The 16,188-nt window shown below is 38.2% G+C and overlaps 2 protein-coding genes across 8 annotated transcripts in view; both read right to left on the bottom strand.

Moving 5' to 3' along the window:
* LOC123772646 (uncharacterized) overlaps positions 1 to 9,146 on the bottom strand; it is a 46,922-nt gene extending 37,776 nt beyond the window's left edge. For 3 of the 4 annotated variants that reach the window (XR_011222509.1, XM_069303419.1, XM_069303420.1), the window contains exon 1: positions 9,006 to 9,146. The gene's annotated coding sequence lies outside the window, so the exon portion shown is untranslated. Of the gene's footprint in view, positions 1 to 503; positions 820 to 9,005 lie in introns of those variants that run through there. The other variant, XM_045765901.2, reaches the window with a different exon arrangement.
* LOC123772645 (uncharacterized) overlaps positions 6,760 to 16,188 on the bottom strand; it is a 72,713-nt gene continuing 63,284 nt past the window's right edge. For 3 of the 4 annotated variants that reach the window (XM_069303416.1, XM_045765900.2, XM_069303417.1), the window contains 7 exons: positions 15,947 to 16,092; positions 15,501 to 15,689; positions 15,194 to 15,333; positions 14,759 to 14,885; positions 13,680 to 13,802; positions 13,023 to 13,167; positions 6,760 to 9,354 (listed from right to left, as the gene is read on the bottom strand). In XM_069303416.1, coding sequence (XP_069159517.1) covers positions 9,293 to 9,354; positions 13,023 to 13,167; positions 13,680 to 13,802; positions 14,759 to 14,885; positions 15,194 to 15,333; positions 15,501 to 15,689; positions 15,947 to 16,092 — 932 coding nt within the window. In that variant the 3' untranslated portion in view covers positions 6,760 to 9,292. Of the gene's footprint in view, positions 9,355 to 13,022; positions 13,168 to 13,675; positions 13,803 to 14,758; positions 14,886 to 15,193; positions 15,334 to 15,500; positions 15,690 to 15,946; positions 16,093 to 16,188 lie in introns of those variants that run through there. The other variant, XM_069303418.1, reaches the window with a different exon arrangement.

The following is a 16,188-nucleotide window of genomic DNA, read 5'->3' as shown; positions in this document are numbered from 1 at the left end:
ATGGCAGTGTGCGTGTCAGCTCAGCAGTTAGAATTAGTGTCTTGTAATCTAACTAACAAAATTACACTTTTAAGTCATGAAAATTATCAAAGATTGAAAATGAATTGTATAATTTTGGCTAAAATATTGAAGAAAACGTATCGTAGCTCCTAGCGATAAATACAGTATTTAAATAAATGTTCATATCTATCGAACACTTTGTAAAAGCAACGCCAAATTTAGTGGTATTATACATATAATTCAGAGAATTTATTTATTTAAATGATTGTCTAAGATCACTTGATAAAATTTGTAAAAGTTATATGTTAAGATCAACTACGGCAATATATCAAATTATATATTAACGTTATAATATACATCACCGTGATGTATTCCTGTGGACTATATACATTTCAGAGTTTACTTTAATCTTGAACTCTTGGGGAATAAGTAGTTCTTGAAGGCGGAAATTAAGTAAGATTTCTGCCTTTGTGATCCAGACAGCCGATAGAGCAATAACTTACTGAATACTGGAAGTAATCTTTTGAGTTAGTAGCTGGCTTCTGTCAGCAGCCCATGTCCGCCAGTGGGTGACAGCAGGAGTGGGTGACAGGAGTGGGTGACAACAGGAGTGGGTGACAGCACGCGTGGGTGACAGGAGTGGGTGACAACAGGGGTGGGTGACAGCACACGTGGATGACAGCAGGAGAGGGTGACAACAGGAGCGGCCACACCTAACCTGAGGTACGTGCTACTCTGACAGCGACACCTGCACGACTGACCCCCGCCTGGCATGCTGTCTCCACCTCTCACGCCTTCCTCACCTCTCACTTCTCCCTCACCTCTCACACCTCCCTCACCTCTCACTTCTCCCCCACACCTTTCTCCCTCCTGTCATGAGCCCCATCTCCCTCACCCAGTCCCCCTCTGCTCGCCACCACCTGCCTCCTCCACTACACATGCAGCCATTATACCCTCACATGGATTCATTACCCGTCATGGGTTGAACTCTTTTAACTCTCATTATCATTATTATCTCTAATACGAGATCTGTTGAATTACCATTACAAACATTTCTCGTACACAGGTTTCAAGTCTTGTGTAGTAATTCACCTGCCTCATAACAGAGTACAGTAGTAATTTGTGGTTCCACCAGTCAGCAATTAAATAATTAAGATGTAACAAACAAGGAGCAATTAACGGTTTCCACATTAACAAGCCACAATGTAGGACAGAAAACAGAGGGTGTGTTTCCACCCCATCGGGTTATAAACCCATGGAACCGCCTTCCTCACGAAGCAGTAAATGCCAAAACTGCAGATTTGTAAAATCCATCTCAATAAAATTATCAGTACAAATGGGAGGGGGGGGGACCTTGGACAAGCCGCCGGCTTCCTGTCCTTGTCAAGGCCAATAGTGAGGTATTGACCTTCAGGTAAATTCAGTTTAACAACATTGTAGATCACCCGTTGGCCGATCACACTGCTGGTTTAACTGCAGAACTGCTCACTCGACATGCATCCATAACCTGTCGCCTCCACCCACTATACTCACCCCCCCCCAATGATCACCCCCCACCCAATAATCACCCTTCTCCCACCCCCATGCACTGCTCCCCACCCCCTCACCCCACTGTATAAGCAGCAGTCTAAGACCACCACCGTCACTATTTCATTTGCCAACAACAAACTCGTCTATTATGTTATTTATTTATTAATATGCAAGAAGGTACATTGGGGGTTAACAGAGAACATAGAAATTAAGTTTAATTTACATTCTTTTAACGCCATAAGCAAGCATAGCGTTTCGGGCAATTAGTTATAGCCTATTAGACCGTAATAAAAGTTAACTAATAATTATGTTTAACATGCACAAAAGCTACAGTAACCCTTAGAACACATCAATAATACCCGCACTCGTTGATGGAACCTATGATACAGAAATGCTTTCTTATATATAAATAAATAAAATAAATAAATATGTTTATTCAGGTAAGGTACATACATACAAGTGATGTTACATTAATGGATTGATATATAGATAGAGCTAGTACATACAATGCCTAAAGCCACTATTACGCAATGCGTTTCGGGCAAGAAAAACATTAATATCTAGAACTTAATACTAATTGAGCATAAAGAATAAAAAGTGTTGAAAACAAATAAAATAAAGATAAAAAAAAAGGGGGAACATGACTGAAAAAGCAGCACAAATACAATAGGTTGACAAACAGTGTTGATTAAAAAAAATAATAATAAAAAAATAACAGACATGGGTTGACAATAAAGGAGTGAGGTGGGTTACAGGGAATTTATTAGGTAGTGTTTAGTTTTTATCTTAAACTGGTTGAGAGAGGTACAGTCTTTAACATGGTTGGGAAGGTCATTCCACATTCTGGGTCCCTTGATTTGTAGAGCATTTCTAGTTTGATTAAGTCGTACTCTAGGAATATCAAAACTGTATTTATTTCTGGTGTGGTGCTCATGGGTTCTGTTACAACCTTCTATGAAGCTTTTGAGATCAGGATTGGCATTACAGTTCAGCGTTTTATATATGTATAATACACAAGAGAGAATGTGCAGTGACTTAATATCTAACATATTCAGAGATTTGAGTAAGGGTACCGAGTGATGTCTGGGGCCAGAGTTGGATATTGTCCTAATAGCAGCTTTGTGTTGGGTAATAAGAGGACGTAAATGATTTTGGGTAGTAGAACCCCAAGCACAAATACCATAGTTGAGGTATGGATAGATGAGGGAGTAATAGAGAGTAATACTTATATATATAGTTTTTTTTTTGTGGGGGGAGGGGGCCTTGACATGGAGGATCCCCCCCACCCCCCACCGGCCAGGCCGTATAGCCTCCCCACTCCCCCAAACATTGTTAACCTCATACAGTGTTACTATATTACATTGCTATTTTACCCAAGGTAGCACTTTTACCAGTGTAAGTCCCGATTGTTGAACTTGCTCTCTGGAAGGTACCTATAATTTAACACTTTGACGCCCTCCACGAAAAAAAAGCACTAACGATGCACTTATTAGTATGCTTAACTCGATTCATACAGCTCTTGATAAAAATGAGTTCCCTGTTGGGTTGTTAGTGGACCTGCGTAAAGCTTTTGACACTGTCAACCACCAAAACCTTCTTCTTAAATTACATCATTATGGAGTCAGAGGACACTCCCTACAATACCTCAAATCCTACCTTACTGACAGGCTCCAATATGTTTCTGTGAATAATACAATTTCTCCCACCCTACCCATCAACATTGGTGTTCCCCAGGGCAGCATACTTGGCCCTCTCCTCTTTCTCATCTACATTAATGACCTTCCAAATGCCTCCCAACACCTCAAACGAATTCTATTTGCTGACGACACAACCTTCATTTACTCCAGTCCTGACCCTCTTGCTCTAAATGCCACAGTAAATACTGAGCTAAATAAAGTCCATCTGTGGCTAACTGCCAACAAACTCACCCTTAACATTGACAAAACCTTTTATATTCTGTTTGGCAATAAATCCTCTAATCAAATAAATCTCAAAATAAACAATACCCAAATTTGTAACAAATTAGATGGCAAATTCCTTGGCATTCTCATTGACCACAAGCTTAATTTCCAGGGTCACATTCTAAACATATCAAAAAAAGTTTCAAAAACTGTGGGCATTCTTTCTAAGATCAGATATTATGTACCACGCCCTGCCCTGGTGACTCTATTACTCCCTTATCTATCCATATCTCAACTATGGTATTTGTGCTTGGGGCTCTACTACCCAAAATCACTTACGTCCTCTAATTACTCAACACAAAGCTGCTATTAGGACAATATCCAATTCTGGCCCCAGACATCACTCGGTACCCCTACTTAAATCTCTGAATATGTTAGACATTAAGTCACTGCACATTCTCTCATGTGTATTATACATATATAAAACGCTAAACTATAATGCCAATCCTGATCTCAAAAGCTTCATAGAAGGTTGTATCAGAACCCATGAGCATCACACCAGAAATAAATACAGTTTTGATATTCCTAGAGTACGACTTAATCAAACTAGAAATGCTCTACAAATCAAGGGGCCCAGAATGTGGAATGACCTTCCCAACCATGTTAAAGACTGTACCTCTCTCAACCAGTTTAAGTTAAAAGCGAAGCTATACCTAATAAATTCCCTGTAACCTACCTTACCCTTCTATTGTCAACCAATGTCTGTTTTTTTCTTTAAAGAGCGCTGTTTGTCGACATAATTGTATTTGTGCTGCTTTTTCATCTATGTTTTCATTTCTTGTTTTCATTCTACTCATTATGCTCAATTAGTATTAAGCTTGTCATTTAAGTTTATCATGCCCGAAACGCTTTGCGTAATAGTGGCTTTAGGCATTGTATGTACTAGCTCTACATATAAGTCAAACAATCCTTGTAAATATTTATTGTATGTATGTACCTTACCTAAATAAAATTGTATTGTATTGTATTGTGTATTGTAAATGGACTGGACACACTTCGACTTTCTGAAGTGCATTCGACGTTTTCGGGTAACCGAGCGGCAACACTGAAAAGTGTATACTCTTTTCGCTGTCCTGACCTTAATTTTCGATGTACAGATTTCATTTTTGTACCAATGTGTTCGCAATAGAATGCTCTATAAGAACATATGTATATGTCACCAAAGCATGAGTTAAATCACACAAAAAGCTAAAGAACTACATCGATCACTAGCCGTGCAGCTCCAAACAGCGACGAAATGTTTCTATTCTTTTCAGGGTTGTCAACTCCACACTTGTCCTACAGCGTTAAATTTGGTATCACTGTGATCGCAATTAAATTCCCAACACGGACATATGCATATAAATATAGAATCTTGATCGCGGCCCACACCAAGAGTGTGTGAAGTATAGTGACGAAGTGAAGTATAGTGAAGTAACTATGCTGGAATAAAATGATAGCAAATTTTTTAAACATGAACGGCGATATTTGTAACCCCATGTTGTGAATCATTTATTAAATCATGTTTTTCAAGATAAAAGACAAATGGTATTTGATCGATTCAAGTAACTTTTCCACAATAGACGTTAGGCTAATTGGCCGATAGTTTGATGCAAGTGATCTATCTGCTTTCTTAAAAATTGGTACCACATTAGCAACCTTCCACAACTCTGGCACTCTGCCTGACTCTAATGATTTATACAATACAATACAATACAATACAATTTTATTTAGGTAAGGTACATACATACAATAAATATTTACAAGGATTGTTTAACTTATAGGTATAGCTAGTACATACAATGCCTAAAGCCACTATTACGCAAAGCGTTTCGGGCATGATAAACTTAAATGACAAGCTTAATACTAATTGAGCATAATTGAGCAATTAAAGCATATTTGTTAAATATGGTACACAGTGGCTTGCAATGCTCCTCTTTGCATTCCTTAAGCACCTTGGTAAACACTTCGTCTGGCCCTAGGGGATTTCTTAGGCTCGAGTTTCACTATTTGTTTACTAACATCCTCCCTGGTAACTGCTTAACTAATCAACCTGTCTTCTTCCCCACCCACATAAGACTTGTTTGGCTGAAGGCATACTTTTAAGTTCCTCTTTAGGAAATACTGAGAGAAAATATTCATTTATTCACGATTCTTCGCGGCAGGGGATCGTATTCCAGGGACCTGCCCGAAACGCTACGCGTACTAGTGGCTATACAAGAATGTAACAACTCTTGTATATATCTCAAAAAAAAAAAAAAAAAAAAAAAAAAAATACTACTCATCTCTTTGTCATTATCAGTTATCTGACCTGTCTCAGTTTTTAATAAACCTATCCTTTCCTGGACCTATTTCATCTTGTCTACAAATTTTGCAAGTATTTACCTCCTTAAAATTTTCTTAGATTAAGGACCTGCCCGAAACGCTGCGCGTGCTAGTGGCTTTACAAGACTGTAATTACCATATTTGTATCCTCACATTCCTTATGTACATTCTTGTATATGCATAAATAAATAAATAAAATCTATTGATTTCATGGAGCCATAGGGTTGCCCACCTTAAAGTGTGGCAATGAGGCCAATCCTGACCACAATCCTGGTATTGGGGGAGTGTCCAACCCACACTTCTAAAAATGTATAAATACCCCTAATATCACTCTACATAATCTATAGGACATAGCTCTCAGCTCTAAGACATTTATTCTCAGGCTACCAGCTGAACCAAATTTAGATTTTTAAATCCTACCAAAAACTGTTCTACTTTCACAGATAATACCATAACACATTGACTTTTTTAATCTGTTGTCAGGAAACCGACTACAGTACTTCAGATGTCTGGAAAATAATGTGTGTGGACCTGTTGTGAACACTGACTTGCATATTTTCCTTTCTAGATACTTTTTTCCTATACTTCTACCTTATCACCTTTCACCTCATTCTCTTTCCTTATAATTTATCTTTCTCTATTACTATTTTTCAGTACATGACTTTGTAATTGTCCCGGAGAGACCAAAATATCATCAATTCCATTATCTTCAGATGTGTGGGTTGGGTGTCTAACAGGCTTCCTGTCATAGACATAACAATTATCATTAACAAAATTATTAATAACTTACCTGTTTATATTGTCATGCCTGAAATGCTCTGCGTATTAGTGGCTTTATATAAATTACATTAAATGTGTACCTAAGACTACTCCTCTGTACAGTATCACATTTCAAATATACTTTATATAAATAAAATTATTATTATTAGTAACAATTGTGCAACAAGGATATGGAAACTATGTATGGGGTTTGTAAGTATATTATTAAAATAGATCCGGCATATCATATGGGCCTAAATAAATGTAAAGATTGTGTAGTAATGACTGGGAGGTGAATAGTTCTAGGAAATTTTTAACACTGGTAGCAGTCAAGTCATCTTCAACTATTGAGGATAATTTGAGATTCATTGAAAAGATGGAGTGTGTTGCCAGTGTGGCATGCATGACAAGGCTATAACAGTGTGAATAGCAAAAGTATGACCTGTAATTGTATGATACGGCAGTATGACTGTGACTAGCATGACACAGGACAATGATTGTGTGGCAAGCATGACACAGGACTGTGACAAACATGACAGGAATTTGATGAACATGACACATTAGTATGACAAACATGACACATTAGTATGACAAACATGACACATTAGTATGACAAACATGACACATTAGTATGACAAACATGATACAGGAGCAGACAAACAACACAGAAGTATGACGAACATGATACATGAGTATGACAGTGTGATGAACACCGTTTCAGATAGGTTTTGTTGACCTCCAGAACTACAAATCTAAGTACAATACACCTATATGGCCATCTTGGCTTACAATACACCTCCTAGATGGCCATCTAGGATTACAGTACACCTATATATATGACCATCTAGGATTACAGTACACCTATATATATGACCATCTAGGATTACAGTACACCTATATATATGGCCATCTAGGATTACAGTACACCTATATATATGACCATCTAGGATTACAGTACACCTATATATATGACCATCTAGGATTACAGTACACCTATATATATGGCCATCTAGGATTACAGTACACCTATATACATGGCCATCAAGGATTACAAGACAAAACAGCTACAAGTGTAAAGACAACTTTTATTGTGCTATATACCATTCTAAAAAATTAAGTCATTTCTTCAAAAATAGTTAAAAATAACAATAAATTCCTTTATACTTATTGATGTATTCACATTCAAACACTACAGTTATTTTCATCAAAGATATGTGTCCAATTACATACTGAAGAAAGTGTTGTATACTGAGATGCCACAAGGTACAAATATTTGAAAAAATTCAATGTTTCTCTGCAGTTATTTTGCATGAGCAAATAGACACACTCGCCTAAAGAAATACAAAACAAAACAAAAACACATCCATAGTCCCGGGTTCGAACCCGGGCGCCGGCGAGAAACAATTGGCAGAGTTTCTTTCACCCTATGCCCCTGTTACCTAGCAGTAAAATAGGTACCTGGGTGTTAGTCAGCTGTCATGGGCTGCTTCCTGGGGGTGGAGGCCTGGTCGAGGACCGGGCCGCGGGGACACTAAAAGCCCCGAAATCATCTCAAGATAGATGCATCAAAACTCATTTCTGAGCTTAGAGGGAATGAGCTCCCCTAAACTAAAATGAAATGAAAGGCTGTGAGAACTGGATCTTACCACAAGGAAAGATGAAATACTGTAGGGTATACATGATAACGTTATACAATGTTCTAAAGACTAGGTAGATAGAGAAGCCATGTTTGAAGTGAGGACAGTAGAACAAGAGGATATAATTGGAAACTGAAGACAAATAATGAGTCTCAGAGATGTCAGAATTAAGGAAATTCTTTAGTTAAAAATGTAAATAAGTAGAGCAGACAAGATAAGGAAGTTGACAAGGCCAATCTGACACACAGATTTAAATGTTAAAATGAAAAGAAAATGAGTGAAAAATACCACTACAATAAAATACTGATGGTCAAAAGGTAGGGACCGTTATGTAGTGTACATAAAGTATTACCCTTACCGCAAGGTAAAGACTCAAAGGTACTGAAAAGTATACAGTACAAGTTTTCTTTTGTGAACAGAGTTGTAGCCATTTGGAACAATATAAGTGAAAAGGTAGTGAATGCTATAACCATGAGCAGATTTAAAGTGTCGTATAATGATGATGATAAGGAAGATGGAATGTAATAATGATGATGATAATGATAATAATAATAATAATATTTGTTTATAAGAATATGTGTACAAATTCATAAGATGAAAGGACAATTGTAGATACAGTACAGGGGTTATACATACAAATGAATCCACTACTACACAAAGCATTTCAAGCAAAATTTAGAATTTAGATAAAAAATTATTTATATATAATGGGGTAAACAATACTAAGAGGAGTAAGCTAAAATATGTGAGAATGTTCAAGAAATATAACTAATGATATACAATTCAGTATCAACACTTGGGTAATTACACTCACAACGAAGCTGGAACAATTCAGTGTGCTGCCAGAATAATCCGAGAGTTGACTGGTATGAGTTGATGTTACCAAGCAGGCCTGTCCAGCTGCTGGCACAAAGGGAGTTTCCAAGTAGGCCTATATCCAGCTGTATGGCTAGTGAACATTTTAAAGTAGGCCTACCTAGCTGCTGATCCAGTGCCCATTGGGCATTTTTGATTGCTTTAACATTGGTTGGATGTCATCCACTGATGATGCTTGACATTAAAGTAACGAAAAATGACCGTTGGGTGGGGGTTACCAGGTACCTACGTCATCACCAATGCCAGTACCAGTGTCAAGGCTCCCAGAAGGTTGGAGAAGCACAGTCCTGAAACACATTTTCATTTTAATATGAAAATAATTATACTGTATTTTGGCAAAAAGGAAGAAATGTAAGACAAAAGAAATGTGTTTTCTTAACATATGTTAGCAAAGAATTTTTTATTACTTTACTACTAACAATATTACTTTAAATAATAGTCATAACAACATGTGTTGTTTTGATCTTAGCCAATCAAAGGAGGTATTCCTGTGCCAGGTATCTTACAATTCAATCTACCCATACCCTCTGAAGACATATATATATATATACAGTATATACATATTACAGTATTAGTGTATTTTGATAGTCTTTCTTGTAGACATTTATTATTAAATATGACAAGGGGTGAAATAAATGACATGAACCTTCTCTATTTTTCTTATGTTTTTCTTTAATTACATAAGAGACTGGTAAGCTGCAATGGGCCTATTGACCCATAAGTATAGTGCTTCACCTTCACCTCATCCTTGGCTACATCTCCCCCAGCATAAACCTCGTAACCATTTGAACTCTGCCTTTGATAATGTTAACAAGAGTTAACAAAATGCATCACTTAGTGTAAGGCAAAATAAAATGGTAAAATGAACTTTGGAGAGTTAATTTTTAAATTTCCTTCTCAAATGAAAAAGGAAGTTGAGAAAGAAATACATAAGAAAAATAGAGAAGATTCATGTTGGAATCATTGATCTCACCCTTTGTCATATTCAATAACAATAATAATAATATTGCCTGTAATATTAATTTATTTATTTATTTATTTATGCATATACAAGAATGTACATAAGGAATGTGAGGATACAATTATGGTAATTACAGTCTTGTAAAGCCACTAGCACGCGCAGCGTTTCGGGCAGGTCCTTAATCTAAGAAAATTTTAAGGAGGTAAATACTTGCAAAATTTATAGACAAAAAAATGATAACAGATTACATGGAATGAAAAAAAAAAAAAGATGAGAGAAAATTATAGGTACAGTATATTAAAGCACATAGGTAGCTATGATTGATTGCAATGACAGCTTAAAATGGTAGTTGACAACAAATTGGTAGGCACAATACAGCAGAAACAATATAAGATTGATTGCAATGACAGCTTGAATGGTAGTTGACAAAAATTGGTAGTCACAATACAGCATATGGCTAGCACATAAAAGAAGACAGCAATGAACACAATGATAAGGTTGTTTGATATTACATAAAAATTAGGAGATTGGGTACCACTAGGTACAGAGCAAATTTAAAGCTCAGTGTAGGAAACTAAATAGATGAAGTTAGGTACTTTTTGGTTTTGCTTTTAAATAAGGCAAAAGTTTTACAGTTTTTCAATTCACTAGGGAGTGAGTTCCATAGACTAGGTCCCTTAATTTGCATAGAGTGTTTACACAGATTAAGTTTGACCCTGGGGATATCAAAGAGATATTTATTTCTGGTGTGGTGATAATGGGTCCTATTACATCTGTCCAGGGAGAGTTTCAGAGCATGGTTTGCATTTAAGAACAGGGTTTTGTAAATGTAGTTGACACAAGAGAATGTGTGGAGGGAGTTAATATTTAGCAAGTTTAGAGATTTAAACAAGGGAGCTGAGTGTTGTCTGAAAGCAGAGTTAGTTATTATTCTGATAGCAGATTTTTGCTGTGTGATGATGGGCTTAAGGTGGTTTGCAGTGGTAGACCCCCATGCACAGATACCATAATTAAGATAGGGGTAGATTAGTGCATAATATAGTGAGAGGAGAGCAGAGTTAGGAACATAATATCTGATTTTGGAGAGTATACCAACTGTCTTAGAGACTTTCTTAGTTATGTGTTGAATGTGGGTGCTGAAATTGAGTCTCTTGTCTAGGAATAGGCCAAGAAACTTGCCATCATTTTTATTACTGATGTTAATGTTGTCTATCTGTAGCTGAATTGCATTTGATGATTTGCTTCCAAATAAGATGTAGTAAGTCTTTTCGATGTTTAATGTTAGTTTGTTCGTTGACATCCATAAGTGGACTTTTTTTAATTCATTATTCACAACATTATTTAGTGTATGTGGGTTGAGGTTTGAGTAGATAAGGGTAGTATCGTCAGCAAACAATATAGGTTTGAGAATATTAGAGACATTAGGCAGATCGTTTATATATATAAGAAATAGAAGAGGTCCTAAGATGCTGCCCTGTGGCACTCCAACGGTAATTGGTAGAGTGGAAGAAGTTGTATCATTGATGGTTACATATTGGTGTCTGTCACTAAGATAGGATCGGATGTAGTCAAGGGCAAGGCCTCGGATTCCATAATGCTGGAGTTTAAATAAGAGGTAGTTGTGATTAACAGTATCAAAGGCTTTTCTTAGGTCAATGAAGAGTCCAATCGGAAACTCATTTTTGTCAAGGGCTGAGTAGATAATGTCAAGGAGACTAATGATTGCATCATTGGTACTCTTTTGGGACCGGAAGCCAAACTGGCAGGGGCTGAGTATGTCGAATTTTACGAGGTAGGAATAGAGCTGTTTGTAAATAATTTTTTCAAATATTTTTGATAGAATGGGTAGATTTGATATTGGTCTATAATTGTTTATGTCCGCCGGATTGCCTCCTTTATGGACTGGCGTTACTCTTGCTTTTTTGAGGATATCAGGGAAGGTGTGATACTCTATAGATTTGTTGAACAGTAGTGCTATGGGTGGGGCAAGGGCATGGGAGGCTCTCTTGTACACAATGGACGGAATTTCACTGGTGTTCCCTGCCTTGGTTTTTAGAGAGTGTATGATGGACAACACAACATCTGCCGGGCTGATTGGTGAAAGGAGAAGAGAGTTTGGATAGCTGCCTGAGAGATATGTGTTAATATGTGTCTGAGTCTGTGGGATTTTACTGGCAAGATTAGCACCAACCGATGAAAAGAAACTATTAAATTCATTTGCCATTTCTAAATCAGTTGACGGTATATCCCCATCCTTGTAGAGTTTTATTTGGTTATGTGAGTGTTGTTTAGTTCCTAGGATACTAGAGATAGTTTTCCAAGTGTTTTTCATGTTACCTTTTGCTTCATTGAATCTATTCACATAATATGCAATTTATACTGTATGTATAAAATTAATTATACTGTATGTATAAATATATAATTAAAGCTAATAATATATATACAGTATATATATATATTTTATAATTGACTCATGATATGATTGATCTGTTCTACTGATCTTAAGAGCATAGTTAATAGATAGGACAACAGTAATCTACCAGTTACAATCTTGTTTAACCAAAAATAATACATAAAAATGTAGAAATATGATGCCAACCTCATTATACAAATTTCTGCGTCCTAACACACACAATATTTCCTACCAGTCCTTCGTGCTGGCTGGGGGTGAGTATGACTCTCAGAGAAGGCAGAGAAATGAACAAATCCACAAGGGCCGTGACGAGGATTCGAACCTGCGTCCGAGAGCATCCTAGACGCTGCCTTTATCGACTGAGCTACGACATGGTCAAAGCTACGACGCAGGTTCGAATCCTCGTCACGGCCCTTGTGGATTTGTTCATTTGATGCATCACGCAATTGTGATTTCTGTGTGTAAGGCAGAGAAATGTTATGATAGGCTGTGGTATCATAACAGTTGGGATGTATAGGATAAAGACAATGAAATAATATGAGCAGCAGAAAGAGTAGGCCTACCAGGTGGGCAATACACACCTGCTGCTTTTCCTCCAGGAGGTGAAGAGGGTAACACTCCTTGCAGTGCCACCTTCATCTCGGCGTTGAACTGTGACATCTGATTTGACGAGATGGATGCTGCTGTTGTGGGACTCAAATTCTGTATCTGAGACACCTTTATCACCTGCAGAACGTGGTATACATTGAGGTACATGAAATTACACAAGAATAAGAATGGCATAGAAGGGTAAGGTAGGAAATACAAGGTTGAGGGAGAGAACACAAGGGTGTGTCTAGGGTTTTTATGTGCAACGATCATACTTTTGAAGAGCCTCATGGTCTGTACAAAATGGAATCACAAATCACAGATGGGGTACTAAATGCTCCTTGACATGAGTGAGAGATTCAGAATTGGCTGTAGTTCTTCAATGGCCGTCAATTGCAAATTTGAAGTCGAGTGCAACACCAGGACAGTTTACACAGAAACTACTTTGACTTTACCTCCAGGCACAAACTGAGGGTGAGAAGAACAGCTTTATGATAGACTCATTTTAGGAAAATTGGGGGATAGACTCACCTTCAGGACACCAGGGACGGGATATACTCGTCTTCAAGACACTGGGGGATTGACTCGCCTTCAATACACTGGGGCTGGGATAGACCCACCTTCAAGACACTGGGCCGAGATTTTCTCACCTTTAAGACACCGGGGGGAATAGATTGTATGCCAGCTGAGGTCAGACCCGAGAAGGCGCTATCAGGTATTGTGACCAAGCTCTCTGGGCTGAGACCACCCATCAGGAGTCCCATCTCGCTCACCTGTCAACAGGTAAACCAGCTGTAATTATGTCCAATACGAATCAACAGGCAGACTAACTGTAATTATGTCCAATGTGTACCACTCCTGCCTTACAAACCTAGTCACATTCTTGGAAATGAATGTGATAGCAAGTTTGTCACATTCATTTCCAATACCCCAATTATTCAGACAAAGGACTTCCAGTACATTCCCAGACATGACTAAGGCATGTCTGGGAATATCCTGTGTATAGATTTGAACCCTTGTGGATTTGTTCATTTTACCTGATATCAGATTCAGATTCAGATTCAGATTCAGATGTTTATTCAGGTAAGGTATATACATACAAGTGATGTTACATTAATGGATTGATATATAGATAGAGCTAGTACATACAATGCCTAAAGCCACTATTACGCAATGCGTTTCGGGCAAGAAAAAACATTAATATCTAGAACTTAATACTAATTGAGCATAAAGAATAAAAGATGTTGAGAACAAATACAAATAAAGATAAAAAAAAAGGGGGAACATGACTGAAAAAGCAGCACAAATACAATAGGTTGACAAACAGTGTTGATTAAAAAAAAGAAAAAAAAAAGAAAATAACAGACATGGGTTGACAATAGAGGAGTGAGGTAGATTACAGGGAATTACAGGGAATATGTTAGATTAAGGACCTGCCCGAAATGCTATGCGTGTTAGTGGCTTTGCAAGAATGTACAAATACCAATCTTATGTAATCTCACCATACCATTGTACCTTCTTGTGAATAAATTATTATTATTATTATTATTATAGGCAATAACAGGCCCGCCAGACAGGTTGACAGTGTTGTTCTGTCCTTCACAGTCCAGGATGCTCTCCCTCACCTCTCCCTCACTGTCCCCTCACCCCACCTTCCCTCCCTCACCCCTACCTTCCCTCCCTCACCCCCCACTTTCCCTTCCTCACACCCCCACCTTCCCTCCCTCACCGTGGCAGGGTCCCAGTACTGGATGTTTCTGTTATCACTGCTGTAGGCAGCTATGGCTTTGGCGGCCAGGTTGACAGTGCTGTTCTGACCACTACAGTCCAGGATGCCCAAGTACCTCATGGCATCCCTGGTGATGAAAAAAAAGTTGTAAAAGTGGTGGTCTTCTGTCCATCTGCCTCAGCAGTTAGGGAAACTGGATATAATCCAATGCATGTATTTTTTTCTAGAGGAAACATGGCAATAAGTATATGAACTATTATATTCATATATATATGAACACCATCAAGACACATTAAACCAGTCCCATACGTAGACAACATGTTCTTAAGTATATTCCTTCAATATAATTACTATTATTATTTTAGTTTTCAAATCCTCCTTAATTACCATCTCCCTCTCACCCCATCTCCCCTCTAACACTAAACTCATACTCACAGAAAAGCAGTCAAGGGGATGGCGTTGATCTGGTCTTGAGTGAGGTAGCACACCACTCGCCCCAGCAGCATCAGGTCCTGTGAGGTCATGTTCGATGTGCTCTTGTATTTGGTTAGCACATTGTCCCTGAGTGCTCTCATCTGTTCGGAAGAATTAGGGAGAGTGAAAAGGTGGTTGTCTACATCATCAGATATCATTCACATCATCCCCAGCTGGTAGATCATCCTCTGATCTCTTTCCCTTTTCCCCTTTCCACTTCTTTCCTTTCCCTCCCCTTCCCTTGATACCAACTCCCTCATCCACTCACTGCCTCATCAGACATGGAGGTCATCATTCCCATCCAGAAGATCATCTCCTTGGCTGCTGGAGTGTTCCATGTGGTAATGCTGTTTATGTCGTCCTTGGTGAAGGCCTGGTAGATGTAGCCAAGTTTAGTCTGCTCCTCCTCCGTCAGGTTAGCCCGGTTTCTCAGCAGCCTTACTGTGTTAGCCAGGGCCTGTAAGGAAGATTCACACAAACTTATAGGTAAATGTTCACTAATGTGTTAGAGAATTTTTACACTAGAGAATGAAATTGTACCACACTTGTTCATAGGATGCATTACACCGATTAATATGTTAGTTACTTTAGCGTGCAAGGAAAAAAATCAGCTCCTTCATTTACGTAGGTTCTACATATGTCTAATGGAAGATCCTACTGTATTTGAAGAGGATTATCACACTTGTGGATTGTTCATGAACATGTTACACTTACCATAGCCTTGTCCATGCCCATGCTCTGGGAGCCAAGGTCCATCAAGTTTTCCTTCACATCTTGTAGTTGGAAATTGCTCATATCTGCTGCGGACATCACAGAAACTCCTCCACACGATATCATGTCGCAGGTTGTGATGCCACCATCTGCAAGAAGGTAAGAGGAAGGATGAGAAGGATGCCAAAGAAAAACAAGCGGAGGTAAACGAGGAACAGCAGCCAGAGACTGAGGAAAAGAAGAAC

Source organism: Procambarus clarkii, chromosome 50, assembly GCF_040958095.1.
Source record: "Procambarus clarkii isolate CNS0578487 chromosome 50, FALCON_Pclarkii_2.0, whole genome shotgun sequence".
NCBI lineage: Eukaryota > Metazoa > Arthropoda > Malacostraca > Decapoda > Cambaridae > Procambarus > Procambarus clarkii.
This window is presented reverse-complemented; position numbering and strand designations above follow the sequence as displayed.